Source organism: Zonotrichia albicollis, chromosome 4 (assembly GCF_047830755.1).
Source record: "Zonotrichia albicollis isolate bZonAlb1 chromosome 4, bZonAlb1.hap1, whole genome shotgun sequence".
Taxonomy (NCBI): Eukaryota; Metazoa; Chordata; class Aves; order Passeriformes; family Passerellidae; genus Zonotrichia; species Zonotrichia albicollis.
Genome location: NC_133822.1, coordinates 56,306,834 through 56,318,895, shown reverse-complemented (window position 1 = coordinate 56,318,895; position 12,062 = coordinate 56,306,834). Strand labels below are relative to the sequence as shown.

Sequence of the window (12,062 nt, the reverse complement as noted above, 5' to 3'; positions counted from 1 at the left end):
TTTTTCTCAATGCATTTTGAAGTTCCTGACATTTTACTGTTGTTTAAAAAGCTAGCAGCTAAAAATGTAGACCAATTAATTAGGAAAACTAATATCAATATGTAATAACAATAACATTGATCAAGTTCCTGATGTAAAAATGTATTGAGTCTAAATATTTCCATTTTTATCTTGGAAAATAAAATTTAAAGAATTTAGAAATTTTGAAAATTTAACATGCTCACATTTCACAAAGATTTGGCTATCTCCATATCTGAGATTGCTTTCTCAGTTGTAGAGGTTTCATGTTAATGTAATTGTGTGGTGCAGCTTTCTCCTTAGTCCAGTATATTCTGCCATAGCAAATAGAGTATTTACATGCTTCCTAAGTGGAATGTTGTCAGCAAGGATAAAACTTCTAGACTTGAGTATCCTGGAGTTATCTGAATGTAGCATTTTATTCAGACCCATGGGTTGGGGGATCTAGTTGGTTGTTTTGGTTTTGGGGTTTTTAACTGTACTGTTAACTTACCCGTGCTTCAAAGGTATCATAAGAGACCCTGAGTTTGGGCCTGTGTCTGGGGTCAGTGTAGGTTCAGCCATGGGCCCGGTTTTTATTAGGTTACACACTCTGATCTTTGCTTGTAATATCACAGCCAATTCATCATTTGGGAAGCATGGTTAAAATACATACTATTTTTGTGATGTGTGCTGTTGTTAGCTGCAGAATTAATGTAATAAGATCTTCATGCACAACTTATGCTTTTAATGAAATGCCTGAATATACATTTTATTGCCAAACAATTCTTCCTTTCATGATGTCTACTAATATTTAGCAAACTTCCTCAGTACCCTGTAAGGATACATTTTCTGTATCTGACATAAACCCATAAATTCAGTGATGTCTTCAGAGCAGCAGGTCATTTTCTGTGAATTAATGACTCACTAGGATGAGTTAATAATTCAAGATAATCACCTAGAAGTCAACCTCAGCCAGGCATTCATTCTAGTGAATGTAAAATATATTATCAAATATTTTGCATTTAAGAGCAATAGTATTGGCAGTTCTCGGAAGCATTGATCATGACATTTGGGTGTATGCCAGTTGTATTATGGTGTTGTTAGTTATTGGGGGAAAAGTTATAAATACTGTATGGGAAAACAGTTGAACTGAAAAAGAAGCTTTTCAGTAAATTTTCAAATGTTATTGAATTTATTCTTTATATTTTGTCATGTAATCTTAGTATCATGTCTCTCTGTAACTGCTGTGGCAGGAGATACAGCTAATGCACCTTCATATTTTCTTTAAAAAATAAAAAATGTAAAATAATGCAGTAATGGAAATTTAATATTGGTGTCATTCAATAATATAAATGCCACTGCATCTAATTTTCATATTCTCTACAAATGTTTTTCCCAATGCCAGTTCAAGGGAAATCCCTTTTTCACTGCACTCTTTATGACAAGTAACTTAAGCGTTTATTTTTCTAGTAACTTAACTGTTTATTTTTTTATTTAAACATAAATCAGGATTTTGAGACAGCATTTGAAAATAATGAGCACAAGGTGCTTATTTCAGGAATCTAAAGGAGCACTCTGGCTTTCCCTAAGTAAGGGAATTAGTTCTTTCTGTAATTGTTAGAAATTTGGTGTGTAGGAGGATGGCATTTATATCTGTCACCAATTAGGGCCTCTGCTGGGAATCAGCATAGTGCAGAATATATTATAATTGTATGTAGTTGACCCCAGGAGTCTGCTTCTTAGCATGATTATAAAGCAAGGGTGAATCTTCCTGAATAAATTGGATTAAATATTTGTATAAGGAGACAACTGTAGGTCATTGTGTGCTTTATAAAAAATGACTGAAGTTATTTAAATAAGTTTCTCACTCAAACAACAAAGTGAAACATACTGTTAGAATGAAGCAAAATCTAATTGTTCTTGGTCACTGTACATTTTAGACAGAGATTCTTTAGAAATATTGACACCACCATCCATAGCTTGTCAGCAAGATGAAAACAGTTCTGCTTCTGTCTTGTTTCATGTTTATAAAACTTTTTGTATTTTGCCAAATAGTTTGTTAAGGAAAATAAAGATTGCCTGTCTTACTAGGAGCTTCTCTTCACCAGTTTTGTCCTCAGTAATACTGTGATCAGTCTGACTGATTTCTCCCAAGAGAAAAGCTGTAATTCATGTATATTTCAAACATATTTGTATATATGCAACAGAACAGCATAATCACTTAATCTTTGTATTGAAAAGGTTATGTTTGTGCTGAAGCTATAGGGAGCTAGTTTATTGTACAGTTAAATCTGAATGTATAGATTTCTTTTTCACAGAGCACTTGTCAAAAACTATAACTTTTTAGCCCAGTGATGCTTTACTGAGCAAGCCTTGAAGCTTAGGGTACAATTACTGACATTTTCATAATGACACTGGGTGCCCAGAGCAGTGAGAGGACTAGGCTGGGATGTGAATCTTGAAGTTACCTGGATTGATAGACCTTCCTACCTTAGGTAGGGAAAGAATTCTCTCCTTTCTCATTCCTGTCTTCTACTCTGAGGATGTTCACTGCTACGTACATAAACGTATTGAGATGATTTTACAGAATTATTTTGCCCATTACTTCTGGGAAATAGAGTAAATGTTTTTAAAGTAGCTATTTTAGTTTTTCTAAGAAGTAATCCCTTATTACTATGCAGCAACTCCTCAAACTCATTTGCAGCAACTAGACTTATCCTTAAGCTGCATATTTATGATATTTATGTTGACTTTAAGCATAGAATTTAAAAAATACTTTTGAAAAGTCCACTCAGAGTCTTAGCCTATTGTTTCCTGTGATAGCTTTGTACTAATTCTGTCTCTGCTTTTTCACAAAGACAGTGAAAGTAAACAACAGAGCAAGTCTGTAAGAGTGAACTAAAATGCAAAGCATGTCTGCATAGGCAGTGAGGTGAAGTGGTTACTATGGAGCCAACAAACTCAGCTTCCAGATCTCAGACTTGGCTTTCATACATTATATATCCTTCATTCAGTGCTAGATTATTTTATTCACAAAGTTTAGGATAATTTAAATGAAACTGTGCAGCACACAAGGTGTTATACAGAACAGTTACAAGGCTCAACTTGAGTCTGACAGAATTAGGAAGTGCAATGAGAGCCTATGAATGTGGAGAATGTTCTTGTGAGAAACAACTGGTCTCCCATGGTATAGTATAATTTTTGAATTTTAGTATTTTAATTTCAAATAATTATTTTCAAAGTATTGACTTAAGTATATCACTGGTGACTTCATGCCCATTTACCATAATTATTTAAATAGGACAAGATTTTCAGAAAGTCCTTTGCTACCAGGCTCCCATGTGCTCTGGAATACTTGCAGACTTCCCAGTCTCTTTTCCTTCTGATAGTAGAATTTGCACTCATCTGTTTCACAGGGTTTAACCAGGCCTTTCTTTACCTCTCAAACTGTGCAAGCAGGGTATCTCCATCAGAGTTTTTATTGGAGCATTTGTTTACAAAAGGTCCATTTTTCCTGCTTTAAATAATTGAAGATCTGTAAGTCAAGTAACAGGGGGAGTCTTGCCTGATCATTTTGCAACTATCAAAATACTGATAGAAAATACTAGCTACAACTTTAGACTCCTTGTTACCTACCAGAAGCTCCAAAAATATGGTTACTGTTGTATTAAGGAATTTTTGTGAAAAAATCCATGTGAAAAAATTTCATTGGCTTCATCTGGGAATAAGATATTAAATAAAAAAGAACAACGGCATATTTACCACCTGCAAAGCATTTGACAAAAGACTGAAAACAATGTCACAGTCCCTGAGTTCACTGCTTTGCTATCACTAGCAATTTTGCAATTCTGTTATTATTGTGTTCCATTTTAATATTAACTTACTTGATTGTTTCCATTAGTTTTAATTTAGAAATATCTATTTTATTATTTAGAAATTTTTAAGAAGCCTTTTTCTTTGCTGCTTGCCTGCCTGATGGCATTGGGAGAGTTGTATCCCCTTTTCTAGTATCTCCTTGCATTAGCATTCCTACTCCAGCACTTTGTCTTTGGTGTACTGCCAGCAAATTAAGTCGACTCAAGTGTAGAATGGTTTTGCAAAGTTCAGCAGATGAAGCAGTGTCTGGCACTTGCCACTGCCCTGAGCATAGCAGCAGAGAAAGGAAGGGATGACAAATGTGTGTTTGGGAAGTGGAAAAGAGAGTTTGCAATTGGATTGAGATCTAGCTAAATGAGAAGAGAGGGTGAAATGTAGGGAAGGCCAGTTAATGCAAGAATGAGAGAACAGAAAGAAAAAAGGGATCTGCCCTGTTTGCCCAACACTGAGTTCTGAGTCAAAGCTTGGGCCAATTCCACCTGTTGTGGATATAGGTCAACAGTTTAGTCATGTGTAAAGTTCCTGTAAGTTACCCTTTCTGTTAAAGATTGCAAGGTGTGAATCATAGACTCATTTATGTTAGAAAAAACCTACAAAGTCCAGTCATTAACCTAATACTGCCCAATCCACCACTAAACCACATCCCTATGTACCAGATCTGAATGTCTTCTAAATATGTCCAGGGATGGTGACTCCACCCCTTCCCTCTTCAGTGTGTTCTAATGTTTTCTGGTGAATACATTTTTTCTTAAAGGGCCAACCAGAACCTCTCCTTGCACTACAAATTTTGCATTTTCCACAAGACTGAGACTGGACTGACAAAATTCAAATTCTAATAAGAATAGATTTGGAGATGTAATTTTGTTTAAAAGCTAAAATTACATACATCTGTGATTCATGCAGTATTTCTTTAAATAGAGTAGAACCTTAGGAAAACTAGAGGAGGAGGAGAGAGCCTCAGGTGGTTATCTGTTCCAGCCTCCTGTTCAAAACAGGCTAAACCTCAAAGCTGGGTTGGGTTGTTCAGGACTTTGCCCAGCTTAGTTTTGAAAATATCAAAGGATGGAGATTCCACAGATGCTCCAGCTCTTACTTTGTACTTTTTGAAAGAATCTGGGTATTTCTACTTTAGATAGTGGAACACTGTGATTAGCTTCCTCCTTGGCTTTCTCTTTTCAATGGGGTAAGCAAGCCTACTTCCCTGCATCTCGTCTAGTATGTTACGTGCTTCAGGCCCCAAACCATATTAGTGTTTCTTTACTGCATGTGTTCCAGTTCTTCAGTGCTTTTTAACTGGGTGTCCAAAGCTGTACAAAGTATCTGTCCCTAGTCTGGCCCTGTGCATACTGAATAAAAGGGGATAAGCGCTTCTCTTGATCTATTGGTTTTGCTTTTAGACCCAGTGTATGTCAATAATGTGTAATTTATTGAATATTCTGTTTGTATGGGCTCTCTGTGCACACAGGCAGTACCATTCCATAGGGTCACAGCTAACAATATAGAGGAAAGGAGTGACACATTGAAGACATTCCATCTGTCCAAGAGGAATTGCTAAACTTAATAGGAACCAAAAAGGTTTAGGGCTGTGCATAAAGTTAACAATGCTTTGTAGAATTGAATTGTAGCTTGAAGCTTATACTATAAGTGAAAATGTCACTTCATATCAATATGATTTTTTGCACCATCATATGTGGTATAAAGATCCTTATTTTGTTTTCATTATTTTGTTTTGAGAAAAACAGGGATTGATGTTCCATCTCTGTAGCCATAGATCAGATAAATTTGCCTTGTTTACTTCAAGTTGTTTAATTGCACGGAAGTTCAGAGTGGCAAGAAAGCTCATGGAATCTAGCATGGATGAGGAAGCTTTTGTTAGTTACCAAGACATTCCATACTACTGGCCATCACTCAGTATTTAAGTTTATTGCATTTTGGTTAATGTTTTTTTATAAATATATTTTAAAAGCCCAATGCTTACAATAAAATATTGTAATTAGTAAGTTATAAATAATTTAGATGCATTTATATAGTATTTTATAGCTATAGAATAAGTTCAACAGAATGAGAAAAAAATTAGACTGCAGATTTAGCAGCTCTCCAAAACAAGGATCAGTGAAGTTTCTTGTGATCTCAGTATCTTTTGTACAAAACTGTGGAGTCAATCATTTGGGAATTCTGTTCATGTGTCTCAAGGGCAAGCATGGAGAAGCATATGTCATGATTTCTTAAAATTAATTTTTAAATATTTAGATCTGGCTTTCATATTTCTGTATTTCTAGTTCAGTAGACATCTTGGGATGGGCTTTTTTCCAGTTTTATGAAGTTAGAGGAATTATTCAGAAACAGAAGGGTTAGTTTCTGTTCTTTAATTTTCAGAATGGAAAATTCTTCATTGTTTACATTTTCTTTGAATGCACATAAATTTAACTAATTTTTTAAATGGTGAAAATACTTTTTCACAAGAATTTCAGCTTTTTGCATCACTGTATTGTTTCTGGAGCTGCAGATTTAAATAAATTACTGCAGTATTTCCTTCAACAAGTCCTTAATAGTACAGTTTAACTAACAGCATTATTTGCTCCTTTAGTAGTTGATCATTGTAAGCAAAAGCAGTATGATGTACATTGCTTTTTAACAGAGTAATATTTGAAGTATTGATTAGGATGTGGTTACTATCACCCATAATTTCTTTGGAGGAGAAGAAACAAGTCAGTTGCCTTTCTTAGTCCTGCTTCTAACTTTCAAAAATTGATATGTGTCTATTATCTGTATAAATGCTAGAGGTTGTGTCTAAACTGCAAATCATTAGGAATTTACTGTCATTACAACAAACCTAAATTGGAGAACATTTAAATATGGAAATCATCGCACAAAGCCATTAGTTATCATCACAAACACATTTGGTACGTATATTTTATGTTCCTTTCATCTCTTATTTGTCAGCATTACAAAAGTATTGTAGTATTCTAGTATAAGGGTATACCCTCAAACTTCTGATAACACTAATTTTAGTGTAGCAGTCATGTTTAATTATATCGACAGTATCAGTGGAAATTATTTTGTAAGCATGTTTTAAATCTAGGATTTAAAGAAATGATTAAGCAGCACTATAATAATTATTAAGATTTTAGATAAAGATTCATGGGGAATTATATAAAGGACAAAAACATCCTTGTATTTAGTTTGCTAGACTAAACATGAGCAAAGGATAATAGGCACTGAAGAGATAATTCATGTTAGCTGTGTATTTAGTGTTTTGAGCAAGGTGAATGGTATCCAGAGAGGGTTCAAAGAGCTTTTTGTAGGTTGAAATGAAAGGTTAATTAAAAGAAAGCAAACTCAAAAAACTAAGCTCAGTAATCCTGGTTTTACTTATCTGGTGCAGCTGTAGTTACAAGGAGTTTCTATAAAATGTTTTTCATCTCTAAAACCTTTTATATTCTAACCTATTCCTGGGTAGAGTTGCTTTTCCTTGTTGTTCTAGTTATGTGATGGTCAGATATGGTCAGAAAAGGGAGCTTTAGAATATAGGGAGTGCTTGCATTTTACCTATTATAGTAAATACTCTCTTTTATACTCTACTTGTTTGTATGGATTCTGAATTGGATGCAGCTATCTTCATCTCTACTATTGGTAATGTTCTCAAGCTTAAGTTTTGTCTTTGTAATTGCTGGTTTTAAGGCATTCCCAGCAAAAAAAAAAAAAAAAAAAAAAGTTCTGTTTAATTCAAATTAATCTACCTCTTGGTTGGAGTTAATGTCATTTTACTTCCAGGAAGTGCTGAATGTACTTCTTGAGATTCAGTGGATCAAAATCTCATTATCTGAATGCTTCTCAGGCTTACTGTCATTAACACTGATTCTGACTACTCCTGAAGTATTTTAGCTCAGCTTCATCACCTACACTTTCAAAATGTTGCCAGCGAAAGATGTCTCTCCTCAGTTCCAGAGTGTCATTTGTTCCTGGTAGTATTGGGCTGAAGTCTGATCTTCAGACAACTTAAAAAAGCCTCATATCCTCAGGGCTGCTCCTCACAGGATCTTGAATCATCCTGATTCCTAATGAAAGGACAGTACAGCAGAGCTTAAGCCACCAAGGAGATCTTTCAAGTGCATTGGTGACAGCAGCTGTCCTAGTTGATGGTGGACCAATAAGGAAAGGTGCCTTGCTGAACCTGGTGATTATGAAGAGTAAAGAACTGGTCAGGGCTGTGAAATTTTAAGAAAGCCTTGGATATAGTGACTGTGAGATAATGGAGGAACTGGTTACCCACAGGGATTTTGGAGTCTCCATTTGTGGAGATACTCAAAACCCAACTGGACATGGCCTTGGGCAGCATGCTGTACCTGACCCTGTGTGAGCAGGGCACTTGGACCAGATGAGCTCAATAAGTTCTTTCCAACCTAAATGACTTTCCAACTCTTAAATCAAAGCTGTAGCATCTTGTGTAATGACTGTGTTTACAAAGTAAGGCTTGGCCAAGCTTAGCTCTTGTGACTTTTCTTTTTTAATTTGTTTTGGAATCTTCAGGTAGCAATTTGGGTTTTGTTACAGAAAATTTCCGTGTAATATCACTAATAAGCATTTCAAGAGGCAGATTTTTGATTAAGAAATTGTTAATATGTGTATCCGTCTTACTGAAAAGGTCTTCAAAAATGAAGTCATAGCTTCTCTAGAGATTCCAGTGAACAGTTCTTTTTCAGTATACCACTTGTATATAATGCAGCAGAACTGAGCACAGCCCCACCAGCTGCTCTGCCAGTGCCTGGGAGGCCAAGCTAGGAAGCTGCTTTATCATACAAACAGATTCAGTTCAATTTCACAAAACTGGGAAATTAATGTTTGCGAGTTTTCATTAGTTTTGTATATTAGGGCTATGCTAGTTTAATTTACAGTTGCAGTTTCTTTTGTGATCATATGTTATGTATAGACCAATATTTGTATTTCTTGTTAATTTACAGGATGGAGGTCTGCTCCTAAACAATCCTTCTGCGCTGGCAGTTCACGAGTGCAAGTGTCTCTGGCCCAATGTTCCATTGCAGTGTCTGATTTCGTTGGGCACTGGTCGGTATGAAAGTGAGGTAAAGACCAACGTCACACACACCAGTCTGAAAGCCAAACTGGCGAATGTTATCAACAGTGCAACTGATACAGAAGGTTGGTGTCTTAAGATATACTTGTACTGTGACTGTCTTCAGTGTTATTTATGGTTCTTAGAATTATAGCTCCAATTCAGAGAACTTTTCAAACTTTTGTCTTTCTTCTTCTCTTCTCTACCAGCCCCATGAAACTGAATTGAAGCAGGTCTCTTTGTAACTTACTGTTTATAGTTTTAGTACCAGTATTACTATTTAGTACTAGTATTGCTATTAGGATAAATATTTTTACTTGAGCTTTAGGATAAAAGGCATATTCAGGAATTAATTTTAAAATAATATTTTCTTATATTTTGTTTTACTCATAATGTAGAAATGCTTAGTAGTTAATATAGAACATTTATTTTCAACACCTTCAGAAAATATGCTTTTATACCTGTACTTTTCCAAGGACTGTACTGTATCTTCCAGTGCCGATGACTTCCATTGCTGTTAGGAAGAGCCAAGCATCTGTTTTCTAAAATAAGTTCTGTTCCTAGATAGAAGTACACTGGAACTCTGTCACTAGCAGTTTACATCTGTTTTATTTTTGTAAACAGGAAATATTGATACACAGATAATTTCCCCCTCCCATTACAAAGGAAAGTGATACTGCAAAAAGCCAGGGAACAAGAAGTGGTCTTGTGGTCTAGATCCCTTGCTTTATAGTCTCTGTCAGCTGACTGTCACTAGTAGGAAAAAACTAGGTTTTGGATTGCCTTTTCACTTTTGCACAGCTGTGGAAAGGCAGTGGGAATTGTGGGAAGCAATATGTGCTGTCCACTTTCTGTCAGAAAGTTTCATTGCAGCTGAAAAATGAGGCAAGAAATTTAAAGGGAAATTTAAAGGGAAAAGGAAGAAAGGGAAGTTCATTGCAGAGACCAAAGGAAAAGAAATTGAAAGAGAAGAGAGTAGATTTGAGCAAATGGGAACTTGTATTACAAAGGAAAAAAGGGAGAGTATTAAATAGGGCAAGAAAGACTGGATGTGGTGAGACAAGAACAGACATAGCTGAGTAATTTGCAGGAGGAGAGGCCAAGACAAGATTATTTCAGATTTACAAGTATCTTTTGCTTTTATCTTAAACCTGATTATTTTTTCACTTCAAACTTTTTATATGTCAATAAATGTTTAAAAGAATGGAGGAACATGTTAAGAATACAAAGAAGATAGAATGAATGCTGAAGGAAGTGATAGAAATGGAATTTTAAGTGAGCCAACAAAAAGATCTAAAGGGAGAAAGAAACAGGTTATAAAAAAAGAATATATAAATGAATTACATAGTTTTTTATTTTACTGGTTAACTGAAGTAATGTAATTTAACTTGAATATTTTAAATCAAATGCATATTAAATTCAAGCCTCAAATATGTAGTAATATATTTAAAAATTATTAATAGTTGTAAACAAAATAAAGCTTTAGTCCTACATATTTTTACTTTGAGATTGCAGAAGAACATACATGTTGTTTTCATAATACCTACTTCTGTTAGTACTAAGTGTAACAAATCACAGGTATCCTGAAATGGGAATATGGAAGTTACATTCCTGCTCTTCAGGATAGGCTCTTGTTAAGGAATGGAATGTAATTAAAAATCTAGATAGCTACAAAGCTCACTTAATTGTCATACCAGTGAAGTTGTCTTGGAATAAAAGATGAATCTTTTCCAGAGTAAACAGAGCTACAAGGTCATTTACAAGTCCTCTAATGAGAAAGGGGTTTCGATGAGGCAGTGGTAGAAAAATGTTTACTCAGCAAAGCAGCACATATTTACTCTTACTGTGTCATTCCAGAGCAGTTTTTGTTCAGATCACTTGCAGGGGTGTTTGATTCTCTCATGTGAGCTGTTTTCTTCATTTGTTTTCAGAAGTCCACACCATGCTGGATGCACTGTTACCTCCAGACAGTTATTTCAGATTTAACCCTCTTATGAATGAAGACATACCTCTGGATGAAAGCCGTAAAGAGAAACTCAATCAGCTGCAGACAGATGGAATTCGTTACTTAGAACGAAATGAAGAAAAACTGAGAAAAGCTGCAAGAATATTAACACAAGAAAAATCAGTTTTGCAGAGGTTTCAGGACTGGTTAAAATTAAAGGCTGACATGTATGAAGGCTTGCCGTTTCTTTCCAAATTATGAATAAGTAATGCATGAGAGATAAATGTAAATCTTGTTCCAGAAAATCCATTTGGTACTGTAAAGGCAGAACGTTGATTCGGGGTAAATAACATCTTTGGAAAGCTATCAGGATTCTGGGAAAAGCCATTCAGGATGGCTGTTTTGTGCACACTCATTACAAGATTTAAGGTGTCAATTACTCTTGGAACTTAATGAATCTTTCTGTTGCTCTACTTTAATTTCTAAAGTCAGTAAAACTGAAAATTATGGAAACAATTGTGCAATGCATTTTTGGGTGTATGCGCTATGATTGTGGCAGAAAACCTTTATTTATCAACTACCAGGCTTATTCAAAGTTAATTTTAAAAAAACCTCATTCACTTTAGTGTAGGCAGTATACCTGTTAGGCTCTTATGTAGGCAGTGAATTTAATAGAAATGTAATATTCCTGCAAAAGCTCTGCCTGTGTTAATTGCACTTTTACATCTGAAAGATAACATTTAAATTTGTTTTTTTATTTTAGTGGATTTTGTACATAACAGTATTGAGTAAAATGTTTGGATGACTATAAATGACCTATTAAATTATAACATTAACTGGTATTTTGAGAACTTTCTGCTTATTGTTTTTATGGGAATAACTTCATTGATTAATCAGTCAAAGATTGATTAACTCTTTATTTGAAAGTAATCCCAAGCCCCAAAACTTCACTTAAGCAGCTATTCCAATTACAGGATAAAGGAAATAAAATATTGAAGTAGTTCATATGAATGAGAAAGTTTCTTAGGGAAACTTAAATTTTGGGTGCAGACTTGTGGTGTAGCTCTAGTCAAGAAGAAAATTAAAACTTGCAGCATCAAATTATATAAATGTCATTTTGTCCTCTAACTTTCATACGTGCATTCTCCTGAAATTATGTCAGGGCTGTGA

General features: G+C 34.9%; 1 protein-coding gene across 2 annotated transcripts in view; it reads left to right on the top strand.

Annotated features, from left to right (window-relative positions):
- The window catches only part of PNPLA8 (patatin like domain 8, phospholipase A2), a 34,915-nt gene extending 23,181 nt beyond the window's left edge, over positions 1–11,734 (top strand). For both annotated transcript variants that reach the window (XM_074539892.1, XM_074539893.1), the window contains exons 9-10: positions 8,838–9,033; positions 10,879–11,734. In XM_074539892.1, the coding sequence (XP_074395993.1) occupies positions 8,838–9,033; positions 10,879–11,153 (471 nt within the window). In that variant the 3' untranslated portion in view covers positions 11,154–11,734. The remainder of the gene's footprint in view (positions 1–8,837; positions 9,034–10,878) is intronic.
- Positions 11,735–12,062: the final 328 nt, after the last annotated feature.